The sequence below is a fragment of the Nannobrachium achirus genome (genome assembly GCF_963921795.1).
Source record: "Nannobrachium achirus genome assembly, chromosome: 1".
Classification (NCBI taxonomy): Eukaryota; Metazoa; Chordata; class Actinopteri; order Myctophiformes; family Myctophidae; genus Nannobrachium; species Nannobrachium achirus.
Window position 1 is genome coordinate 37732644 of NC_137810.1, and position 13165 is coordinate 37745808.

General features: G+C 42.2%; 1 protein-coding gene across 1 annotated transcript; it reads right to left on the reverse strand.

Annotated features, from left to right (window-relative positions):
* Positions 1-300: 300 nt before the first annotated feature.
* On the reverse strand, positions 301-12598 carry ftsj3 (FtsJ RNA 2'-O-methyltransferase 3). Its single transcript, XM_080733236.1, has 21 exons — positions 12452-12598; positions 12216-12321; positions 11695-11741; positions 11530-11609; positions 11078-11177; positions 10527-10721; positions 9203-9318; positions 8864-8968; positions 8160-8260; positions 7920-8006; positions 7258-7428; positions 5835-5970; positions 5486-5688; positions 4562-4685; positions 4242-4317; positions 3719-3857; positions 3328-3419; positions 2961-3063; positions 2436-2619; positions 1345-1439; positions 301-1001 (listed from the first exon to the last, which is right to left on the reverse strand). The coding sequence occupies exons 1-21, from the start codon at positions 12516-12518 to the stop codon at positions 719-721; spliced, it is 2610 nt and encodes an 869-aa protein (XP_080589362.1). The 5' UTR covers positions 12519-12598; the 3' UTR covers positions 301-718.
* Positions 12599-13165: the final 567 nt, after the last annotated feature.

The following is a 13165-nucleotide window of genomic DNA, read 5'->3' on the forward strand; positions in this document are numbered from 1 at the left end:
GCCTAGCTGGTAGGCAGCTTTCATTGAGCATTAGCGATTATAAGAAGATAATGTTCAAAGTTGGTTTAAGTCATCCATCCTTAATACTTTTTTTTGTGATGGATTTATGCAATATTTGAACATTTGATTCATTGATTTAACAATATATTTTGTAAACATCTTCCCATGGACAACCTGCAATTATGCTACAGACTGGACCACTGGTTGCGAAAAAGTGTACGACCAAATGACAATGAAGAAAGCAATTTGTAGTTTGAAAAAAATATTCACACTTTCAACAAAAAAAAGCATTTATTGCCAAACGTGCAGCTGATATATACAAGATGAATAACATTTCTAGAAATCTTTAGGAAGAATAGATGAGGAAAATAGTTACAGTACATACAGTACTGTAGACATGTAGCCTACCACTGTGGTTAAATGCATATTGCATTAGTTAAACAACTTATTGACTGCAACACCTCGATTCGAGAATAGAGAAAAGGGCAAATTGTACAAAAGACAAACAGAATACCCCAAGAACACACTTCAAAGTACTCTAGATACCTGAAGTATGCATGGTTGTAGGACATTCTTCAGGGACCATCATCCATGATGCGAGGGGAATCAATTAACCGCCCTCATATTCACACCCCTATGCACAATGGCGGGACATTCACCGCTTTGACAGAAGAGCAGGGATGAGTATCGCTAGAAGTTCTTGCTCTTATTCAATTATTCATTTATGTCCTTTTCCACCCTTCATGCCACCTTTCCCACCCTTCATGCCACCTTTCCCGCGGTTCATCGGCCGTCCTTTGCCCCCCTTTTTTCCACCTTTTCCTTTGCCTTTCTGGTCTTTCCTCCTTTCTGCACGGACTTCTTTCTTCATGCGGCCGTCCACCACCTTGAATACACCTTTCAACCCCGCGGGCCGCCGCACCTTCTTCCCAGCACCCTTCTTGGCCACCACATAGGTCACATCCCTCTTCTCCTTACCCACACCTGCTTTCTTGTAGATGCTGTAAGAGACAGAGGAAGACAAAGGATTGGAAACATCTGCTGTGATTTATTTTTTTATTAGCTTGGATGGAAGCTTGCATTTCCTCCACTGAGAAAAAAATAAATGTGTCCAGCAAGCTGAATTACATCTGAACATCGGGTCCAAAAAAGTTAACCAAACTTTGCAAGCAACGTTGTGATGCTCTGGCAGTTATAAGACTGAAAGAAAAAATAGGCTAAATAAACTTTATCCCAGATCTGATAACATGTTTGGTCTGTAATTCAAATCATCTGATAACACAGGGTTAAAGAGATATTTCTATCTTGCTGTGTGACTCCAGCTACAGTGATAAGGCTCCATACCTCTTGAGCTGAGCCATCTTCTCTCTCTCAGAGATGTCTACAGTGTTGACCACTGCCTCTGCCTTCTTCTTCGCCTGCTCCATCTTCTTCATTGTCTGGCGGAAGCCAAAGCAAAAAACACATAGCTTATTCCCCAGCTCCATCTTTCTCTCTCCAGATGCCAAATACTTACTTGATTTCCTTATTTCTGCAGCAAATTTTGATTTAGTTTAGTCTTTTGAGTCATTTAGTTTTAGTCCTATTTTAGTCATCTGAAATGTTTTAGTCGACTTAATATAAACAAAATCACACTCGTGTGAACTGAGCGGTGGTGTGTGTGTGTGTGTGTGTGTGTGTGTGTGTGTGTGTGTGTGTGTGTGTGTGTGTGTGTGTGTGTGTGTGTGTGTGTGTGTGTGTGTGGCCCCTGTGTGTGTTTGTGTGTGAGTGTGCCTGGCCTATGCCTGGCCTATCCTGAACAACAGCGCCCCTCCCTTAACATGTGTGGTCAGAAAAGGTTACTGCAGGGCCAGGCTACATACCCGGAGACAGACAGACATACAGACAGACAAACAGACAAACAGACAGACAGACAGACCCACACACACGGCCACGTATAGGAGCGTTGTGACCACCGCTCAAAAATATTATGGCAGGCCTTGATGGCGTTGTAATGGCTGATTTTACACTTAAAGGCCCACTTCACCTCTGGGACAACCAGATCTTATTTCTTTGTTGTTTGGGACACGATCAATGCAATCCTGAGTTATTTTTTGTGTTCAATCTGTTTGAGATATTTTAGTATTTCAGCATGAATGATAAATCATGCTGCATCATATGATGCAAAATGCATCATCATTCATGCTGAAATACTCAAATGAGCTTGTAGATCTGCTATTTTCACCGAAGAGTTTAGTCTAGTTTTTATTGATGAAAATGTCAATATATTAAGTCTTAGTTTTACTCATCATAACTTCGTTATTATCAGTGAAACATTCTTCGTCATAGTTTTAGTTGACAAAATTAACATGGTTTCAAACTCCTTTCTCCCTACTTTATGCCTCCTCTCCATCATGCTACCCAGCGCCTCCCACCCTCCGCCATCCCTCTCTCACCCTCCTCTTCTTCCTGGCTCTGGCCTCAGCCACTCTCTTGATGGGTCGAGCGTTTATCTCCTTCCATTTCTCCTTGTACTCGTCCACCATTTCCTTGGTAACCGGCACAGGCTTCTTCCGGTTCTTCCGCTCGTCGTCAACGAACCACTCTGGGACGTTCCAGTGCTCCTCAGAGTTGGCAAACCTGCAAGCATTAAATAAATAAACATCCAGTTTGAGATCTACATAGACGAGACCACTTTAATGCTGTTTTTCAATCCAATCGGGACATTCATTTCATGCACCAGGCGTGCTTGTATTTCCAGCCATCTACTCAGCTAGAACTAAAAGCTGAGGTCTATGTTGTTATTGTTTTTTTTCTTTGGAAAACATTTGGTCAACTTGTTTTCAAATGCATTACAAATAAAGATGCCTTGAAATAAAGGTGACTTCACTAATCAGAACTATCTGGACCGGGTAGGCTAGAAAACCAGCAGGTGGTGTCTTGAATACCACATCTAGGAACGGTCAAATGAACACGCTTACCTGTGGAAGGATGCATCGACCAGGTCTCTGGCTCTCTTCTTTGAAGTAGCGATCTGACAGCCCAGAGCCATACCCTCTGCATCCAGGATCCTGGCACGCTTACCTGGACAGATACACAACATCACACTGAATTACCTGACGCATTACTGTTATGTCTAATGGACAGATACACAACACACACATAATCTGAATTACCTTAAGTACCGTTATGTCTAATGGAGAGACATAGGCTACACAACCACATACTGATTTCACATCAGTCAGTACAAAACACCAGTACCAAAAGGAAATAATGTGAATATAGGTCTGGCTAAGCAACGGTCAAGACTAGCTAGATGTTAAAAATACAAGCATTTCCTGTACTCACTGATGCTCTCTACGGGAACCACCTGGAAGTCATCGTCTTCGTCTCTTGATAAGCCACTGGCAGCCTGGGCATTCTTCATCTTGGCAATTTCGCTAGTATAGGCAGAATCAGAATGTGTTTTAGTCTTTAGTTGAATTAATAAATACTAATTGTGCCAAAGGAAGTAATGTCATATGCATTGAATTAAAATGTTGGGAGTCTTCTTTGAATTTCCAATTGGTCCTCATTAGTAAAGGTTTGCCTCTGCTAGTCACAGCTCACCAACAAACTAAATTCAGAGCAAATATTTACCATAAGTATCCATAATAGATAACATGCAATTCTCTGTTGAACTATAACATCTGCACGAAAGATGGCTGTGTGTAGACTATGACATTAATTGTGGACTCACTTCTCATCATCAGTGTCATCATCAGAGTCACTCTCTTCCTTGGCCTCCTCTGAAGGTCCTGCCTCTTTCTCCTGTGGTGGGGCAGGTTCCTGCTCCTCTGCTGCCTCCTCGGTTACCTCCACAGCCTTCCTCTTCTTGCCTTTAGTAGAAGGGTACATGAGTAGAAGGAACCTCCATGGAACAGCCTTGCCCTTACATCATTTGTTTCCTGGCCATTATAAATTATGGGCCCATATTCATCAAGCATCTCAGAATCCCTACTAGAAATTAATCCTTGTTTGACTAGGACTAAAAATTATCCTACTGTACCTGATTTAACTTGCAATTTTGTGCAATAAATCATACATAAAAACATGAAACCTGTACATATGAAACATTTAAAATGGATCCTTAACATGACCCGTATTCACTAATCAATTGACTGTTTATTTTTTAAATTGCTTCATTAAAAAAGAAATCTCTCACATGTATAATAATTATTTCTTTAAGTTAACATAAAACTTGTAAGGGAGTAGAATTTTACCTTTGTTCTGGAGTTTCTCCGTTTGCCTGAGCTCCTGGTCTGCATCTCCTTCCAGGTCGATCTCAGAGAAGATCCCCTGAAGAGAAAGACATTATCATTTCCGACTTACCGGAAGAAACAACTGACAATTAAACGACTGATGGTGTTATAAAAAACACAAAGGAGTATGTGGCCAAATTGATAAGGTGAGCTAGTAGGGTTACTAATTCAATTTCCTACCAAGTAAATGTGGGATGAGATTGGAACGGGTGACTTCATTAGAGCAGAATTGGACTGGTGTGTCTAAAACCATACTGAAAATAGATGAGAAGATGACAAACCTTGCTGAACCAGAGGTCGGCCTCCCGCTCTTTCTTCTCATCCTTTCCCTCAAAGTCCACAATAAGGCCACTCTCTTCTCCAACCACCTCCTCCTCATCTTCAGCATTCACACTGAAGGACACCCTGGAATAAGCACACAAAGACCGTACTGTTAGGTTTTAACATTTTATACCCAGAGTAAAAGATTTGCTTTGACCGTCAACCACAATAATGATCAATTAATCAACCAATTGTATTAATCTTTGCTTGTGTTGTATTTCAACACTGTATTACAATGAACATGTCATCTTTTCACTAGCTTTACTGCCTTTCCCATCCTCTGGATAAGCAGTGATAGTTAAATGGCGCCCTCCTGTGTTGTAAAATGATTTAAGCTCTTAAGTACTTGCAGACAGATGAACCATTTACATTCCTAGCAGGGAGTAAGCACTAAGCAGTCATTTCAATTTCAAATCAAATTGACAGCATCTTGCCCCGTCAAGTCAATTTTAATATTATAAAAATAAATCCTCAACACTGAAAACTTGTTGTGTTCAGAAATATGTACAAGCTCACAAATTCATGCGCTGCAAGCTTGTACATCTGCTATTTTTAATAGCCAACGCAAGAATCTAAAATGACACAATGCTTTCCTGATTAATGGGTTAAACCTCATTTATACTTAGTTGTGCGTGGGTGTCGCACACCAAAACAATTGTTCTAACAAATCTACAAGCTCATGATGCACTTGTCCAGGTCCTATTGTCGGTGTGCGACACATGCGTTCAACGAAGTATAACTCAGGCTTTATTCACCACCAACATACAGTACAGTTTGCTCCGCACTGAACTCTCACTATATTCTGCCTGCAGCCACGCTAAAACATGATGCTCTGGCTCAATGGAACCAGGGTCATAGAGAGGAACTGAAACCAGCCCCCTTACCTCTTCTTAGTTGTGTCTTTCTTTTTCTTCTTCAGCTCCATCTCTCTGTTCTCCACCTCCTCCAAGTCTTCGTCGTCCAGGTCGGAGGCCAGGGACATGGCGTCCTCATCGTCGTCCTCGTCGGAGGACAGGTGGACGTCTCCGTCTTCGTCCACCAGGGCGTCTGCCCCCTTCATGTCCCCCTTGGAGATCTCAGACAGAGCCTGGCACAAGATGAACAGAGGGGTGAGAGATGGTGGACATGACAAAGATTAGAGGGAGGAATTTGGCAGAAAGGTAAAGAGAACGGATCAAGGAAGTAAGAGAAGTGAGGTGTGTGTGTGTGTGTGTGTGTGTGTGTGTGTCTCACCTTAGCCTTGTTGACGGTTTTGAGGGAGAACATGCTGCTGTCAAAGGAGTCTGCGATGGAGACACCTGGCAGGTCCATCTTCAGCTCCACCCTCTCCCTCTGCTTCCTCTTCTCCTTTAAGAGCTTCTTCTTCTTCCTGACAAACAGTTCATGCAGACACAGTATAGAGTCCTGCTATTTTTCCTGTTTTAACTAGATCCCTTAACTAATCCCTTAGACCAGTGGTTCTCAACCTGTGGGTCGGGACCCCCCAGGGAGTCCCCAAATTATTTTGGGGGGGTCCCCAGATGATTAACTTAATGTGCAACGTGTTGCGAGGCTTTGTGAGCATGTAAATAGCGGTTCTATTTTCACAATAGAACCGTGTTATACAAAATGTAATTCCTCAACTCTTAAGGTGGCCGCACACTAACCGACAATCGGGGCATTTAATTACCCTCCCGACAATCGGGCTGCCTGCGACTGAATCGGGCCCGACTATCGGGCATAATTTTCGTCTAGTGTGAGGGCTCACAGATCCAATCTGAGCCCAGCCGAGTGGCTCGGAGGACGATCGGGGCCAGCCCGACTCTTTTCAAAAATGTTTGATATTTTTTCTGGATCAGAAATAGCCGCTACCAGTCACTGTCAGTCACAGGCTGCGAACAGCACACATCTCGCTTTGCCCTTGCAAGTCAAAGTACACGACCAGCCTGATCTACAAGCCCTAAAACGTGGCGCGGAGGGACACGGTTTGGTCTTGGAGATCTGTTTGTTCTGTGCGCTACACAGTCATACGATACGTCTAATCATAAATCAGCACCATGAAGCAGACAGCACGCAGCACTTGACTAGTAGAGAGAATGAAACGTGTCAAAGTGAACTCATATTATCATCAAAATGGGACACAACTTACATATTGAAGCTTTTTCTTCTTCGTGTGAGGCGATGGTGTGTTGACTTGAGGGAGTGGATAACATTAATGTGTTTGTTTGTATGTGCGTGTGCCCCCGTGACATTTTGTATTCATTAGATTATTTATTATTGCGGTGTTCAGGCCCGACTCAATCTGGATAGAATCCTGTAGCATGCAGAGTCCCCGACTTTTCAAAATGGCTATCGTGAGCATGTTTAGATTATCTGGTCAGAGAATCTTAAACAATTATCCTGTAGTGTAATGCTACCCGATTCAATCACGCCAGATTATCTGCTAATGTAAGGCCAGCTTTAGTGCTCGTCAGGGTGCTAAAATATGATTCTTTTGGGGGTCGTGGCCAGTAAAAGGTTGAGAACCACTGCTTTAGACTACTAGATTAGACATCTAGAATAAAAAAGACATCAACTTGGGGCCTCAGGGGCTACGAGGACCCGAGTTGATGCTCATCACCAAATGTACAACTAATGTGAATTCTTTGCTGATGAGAAACAACTAAACCGGTCCTACCGTCTGAGTTCAGCCACCTCTTCAGATTTTAACTCCGCCAACATCTTCTCCATCTCCTCCTCATCCGCTTTGTCCTCTTTGTCTTTGTCCACATCTTCAACCGTCGTCTTCTTCTCTGGCTTCTTCACAGAAACACCCTCTTCTTCTTCTTCATCATCATCAGAACTCAGACTAAGGATAAAGCAAAGATGACACTTTGTACTGTTCCAACTGGGTAGTGATGTGAAGTACAATTTTGAGGTATTTTTTACTTTACTGGAGTATTTCCAATCTTCAGTACTTTTACTCCACTACATCTCAGAGGCAAATATTGTACTTTTACTCCACTACAATTATTTGAAAACTAGTTACTTTGTAGATTTAGATTATCATTTCAAAACATTAGCCACTTCAGCCCTATATACATTATGACTTATGTCATCTTGCTTAACTGATTTCTTTTTCTTTTTTTTTGCAATAGCTTTTGACACTTTATGTTTTATTTATCTTTTTTTGTGCTTGCTCTTTGGACTGTATTCTACAGTACTCTTTCTTTTTCTTACTTCTCTGTAACTTGTAACCTTAACTGCTGTGCTGCCTCTGGGCAACTGAATTATCCCCGTGGGTTAATAAAGGTATCTATCTATCTATCTATAATGACTTTATGGTGTCAGGGACCTTACTTCATGTCTGTGTCCAGCTGTTTGGCCTCCTCCTTCAGCTTCTTGGATAGGTATCTCCTCAGCTTGGTCCTCCAGTTCAGCAGCAGGCTGGAGACAAGACATGTGGAAGGATACAGGTGAAGACACACACACACACACACACACACACACAAAACAGCAAAGAACAAAAACCCCCTTCATCAATAACCAACCCCTAGCAAGACATTACTCATCACTAGACGAGCGAGGGGATTGGCTTACCGAAGCTCTTTACGACCCAGGACCTTAATGTCACGGCAGCATTCCTTGATTTCGTCGGTGGTAGACGAGTGAGACTCCAGGTCGGCATCATCAATGGCGATCTGGATGAGACAGGACAAAACCAAGATTTCTAGTTCAGGACTTAAATTCTAGTGCAGAATTGCGCCTGAAATTTAATAGACAAACTCGCCCTCTACTCTGAGCTGCAGTAGCTCTAGATGCTAAATCTAATAGCATGTAGTCTGTGTTAGTTTACTTATTGACTCAACGGAGCGGGGCGGGGGCATTGATGATCGCCGACATTCCAGCGATTATGTGTCAGAAAGTAGCCTAATTTATTTCAAGTATTTGTACGTTGAGAAACGATACGAGGCAATCCAACCGCACCACAGAAAAAAAGAGAAACTATTTCTCTCTGTGTGAGAGTGTGTGTGTGTACGTGCGGCAAAGATAATAGGAACACAAGCTGTTGTATTGGGGCAAATTATTTTCAAAACTGTTGTAAATTTTCAGAATCAATGTGTAGCCTATGCTATTACGAAAACTAATTAAAAGAAAATTGCAGTTATAAAAGCTCCTAGCATGGCACCAAGTCTGCAATTTTTTGAATAGCCAATGTTGAAATCCAAAGTGACAGATGATTTTGAGGTTTTAATAGGTTAAGTGGTGTATGAGTTAGACTAGGACAACTATGTAAACCTCACCGTGCTGGCTTTGCTCAGGAAATCTACAGGGTTTTCAGCTTTGAGGAAGGTTGTCACAGTAAAGCTGTGGTAAAGAGTCAGATCACCATCTGTGTATCCTTCCGCCTGGAAAACAAGAGGTGCCCATAGGGTCAGCAAATGTTCAGTATTTTGTTTGTTTTACTTCATTCAAATGGTGAACAAAAAGTGATCCCTTGGCTTCCAAATAATACAATACAGTTTACACAATCACAGGAAGGTTTTGCATAATCACACCAGTTAAATACTGTATCTGTACTGTAGTAGTTTGCACCCTTCATTTGAAGGTCTGACAATAACCACATAATCATCAGCACACACCTTGGGCTTCTTCACAGGTACCAAGTCTTTCACTGTCTTAGCCTGAACCTCCACCTCTTTGAATGCATGTTTGGGGTCGAAGAACTTGTTATCAATTTTGTCCGGAGCGAGGTAACCTGAAAGTGGTGGAAATAAAACTTGCATTACCTGAAGCAGTTAGGAATGTGACATAGCAAAACGCCATTGGCTTTACAATGATCAAGTTCAAAACAAAAAAGGAATAAGTAAACTGTGAGACACCAGAGGAAATGGGTACAACTTCATAGTATAGTATAAGTAGAACATTTTTGAGCTAACAGATGCAGTGAGAAAAATTGAGGAGCAGAGGTGGGTTTTCTCAGTGCAATGTGCACAGGTATCCAGATAGAAAGTTTTCTCCCGCTCTAAGCAATTGGTCCAAATCAGACAGTTGTCATAGCCACAATCATCCGCTAAACTAAACTATTGATATGGCGATATTGACACACAGAGACGAGCATTTCTGACCCAATCTTTAGCTAAAACGGTTCTCAGGGTGGAAATGCAGGTTTTCATATCGAGTACGCAGCCGTCTAAAAAGCCCAGTACAGAAAATACGATGACGTCAGATTGTCAGAAGGTGTCTCACAGTCACAGCTGAGTTATTGAAACGCTTCCTTAAAATGAGTAAACTAATAGTGCTACTGCTGCAGTGCTAATCTGAGTTCCCAGAAATGTTTCGCCAAACCAAGTTGTCTGCGCTCTGTATGTCTTCCTGCTGCTCAGACTGACTGTTGTACAGGGCCGCTCACGGAAAATAGCAGATCTACAAGCTAACAATGTGTTGCGTTGTTAGCTTGTAGCACGGCTATTTTCGAGAGCTATTTTCTGTCACACTACACACAGAGTGTCACACTACACACACAGAGTGTATGAGAGCCACAGACATCAACCGCAGATCACTCCGGTGCTTCTAGGGGAAGAGCAGGAGATGGCCGCTAAAAGCGCCCCAGAGCTGGGAAGGAGAAGCATTGGACCCGCAGAACTAATCACTGACACTTATTTTGTAGAAGACTTAAATATGCCATGAAGTTGTGGAATCTTTATATTTTTTACACCTACAACTGCTAGTTCTCAAATTATGGGCATATTCAGGCATATGTACTACAGCATTTTGCATGAATTGGTGCATTGTCATGTAAAAACACCAACCCTACGGACAATACGAGCCAATACAACGTGTAAACGCAATACATGTTTTGGTGACGACACCAAAACAACAACGAGACCGTCCTTGTATAAACATTACGTAAGTCGTTATTGGTTTTGATATATTTTCGGTTAATTGCCTTGACCTCGTACTGACCTTGACAGATGACGAAGATCTCAGCAGACTCGTTCCTGGAGGCCTGAGGCTTGGTGGCCTGCACCTTCTTGAAGAACTGCTGGAAGATCCAGAGCAGAGGCTGGTAGTCCTTGGAACGGAACACCTTGGTGACAAATGTGCCACCCTTGTTCAGGAACTCAGAGGCCAGCTTCAGGGCCATGAGTGTCAGGTGAGCTTTGGAGGAAAGACAGTAGGTGATTATGTTATAATCTCATCTTGGTAGGTTTGCAAGATTACCAAAACGCTTGCACCAAAGCACAGTCGCCCCGGGAGCAAATCCGGTTTGCAACAGGTACTGTTAGTTTAGTTCAGCTGTCCTCAAACATTTCATCAGTAGAAAAGCAACATACTTTAAAAAGGCAAAAATCCAGTGCTTTAACGTTTTAGTATCCGATATCTACTAAAGAAATTCGATTTGTTATTTTAGCATGCAAGTAGTCTTTAGAAGTTTAGATCATCTCTCAATTTTCAGTCGATTTTGGTTAAGTCATGATTGATTCATTGGTTGATTGACTGACTAATTGACATACCTTGAGTGAAGGCATCATACTGCCAGTTGGCGCCTACATTTGGAGCACCATCATTTAGCACAACATCCACCTTCCAGGTTTTCAGTTCCTTTCGAAGAGCCTGAGTTTGGGAAGAATTTGTGTCAGGTCTGGATCTTCAGTGATGATGATATCAAGCACAGTGTTATCAAACACCAAAACTATAAGAATGTCTACATTCCATCATCAGAGGCACTTGCAGAACCTCACTAGCCTGGAAACCGGACACATATGCCAGTGCAAAAAAGCCCTCAGCAGATTAGACTGGCCCTGCTCGGTTGCGATTGGATTTAGCTGCCGCTGAAGTTGTGGGACACCAATCAGGGCCCAGTATGCAAATGTCAGGCTGGTTTATTTATCCACACAGATATTCCAGAATAATATCTACGCATGCCAAGCTAGAACCTCCCTACAGTGTGAGCTCAGCTCCTCACCGTTCTGCATTTCTCTGTGGTGATGTCGTCCTGTAGAGTCACCACGTTGGGAATGGCCTTGATGGGCACCAGATCAACGCCTGTCAGGAGAAGGAAAGAGTTCAGTGGGATCATCTGAGAGGGTCATCCATATTAGTCCAAGACCAATGAGAAAGCTACACTCACCAATGATGAGACTTGACACAGGCATAAACTTGGACGCCACCTGCAACCTAAAGAGAAAATGACAGTCACGGTGCATGAAACGATAACTGGACAGGTGGACACCTCGGTGGGAATTCCAAAATGTTCTAAAGTAAAGTGTTGTACATGATTAGAACATGCTTAAACATTTGACAATTAAGGTCTAATATTGCTACAAAACCTGTAGGCCTATAGCCAGTCATTTTGGGGTATAAACAAGAAGTTGAAGGATAAAAGTAAGTCTGATAATGATGTACTGTGCATGTTAAGATCATACTTTAAATTACTTAAGTCTATTTTTCAAATATTTTTAATTATTTTAAACAAATTTAGACAATTGGCCAATTTTACATCGAGGTGCCCAGATGTCCCTACTCCCTAGTGCCCACCTATCCTGTATCCCATGAAACTACTAGCTTGCCAAATAATAATAATAATAACAATAATAATAAGGTAAGGTGGCTACTGTACTATAGATGTTGACAAGTCACAAGTAAACTCACCAACCACCCGGAGCAGCGCACAGGTCCACCAGGGCCCTGGCTTTCTGTAGGAATCCGAATTTACGATTGAGTTGAATGAGCTTGAAGGAAGAACGAGAGCGGTACCCTGGGAAACAGAAGAGACACAAACACATTTAGAAAAGGTAAATTAAACACATAATATGCTTATGCTAGCCTAGCATGCTGTGCTAGCCTTCATACAGCAGGTCGTGGCTTCGTCAGATCACCATACATACCCGTTTCTTTGGCTAAATGGTAGAATTTATCTTTTCTGGTCTTTCCGACTTTGAGTTTCTTCCCCATGTTTGTAGTTGTTGTCTGACACTAAATAAACGTTACGGTTTAAACGTCTGTCTGAATAACTCACGCACTACTTCCATGAAAACAAAACACGTGTGTGTGTACTCGGCGCAAGCATTCTACGTCACGAGACAACCGTGGCTCTTTTTTGTCGCCGGAGCATTAGCGCCACCTACTGGTTTCTAAAACGCTGTGTCAAAGTCAGCATTTTCAGAGTTGGTTTAGAGGTGCTTTTAAAACAGTTTGAAAAGTTCCCAATCAGGGATCATCACCTTGCTGGCTTCTGTGCCTTGTGGTGGACATTTTGGTCACAATTCTATTTTTGCCATGGACATACAAATAACTGGACATTAATATTAACAGAAACACATAGAGCTAGCCTTAAATGACCTTTACAGGTAATGTGCACAAATGGAACCTCTTCCATTTGCACACTCTGAGAGGGGGTCCTTGAAAATAAAAACGTAGAGAACCTCTGTCCTAGTGGACTCTTAAACAGGTTTTCGCCGACAAATTCAAGAGAAATTCAAAAGGTTTCTCAGCCCTGACATATTAAGTGTTTCAGCTGGTCAGCCAAATGAGATGTTGGCGTATGTGATAGTACACTGATTGTATGTTCATGAGGTAATTGTTTATCATCACAAAGGCTA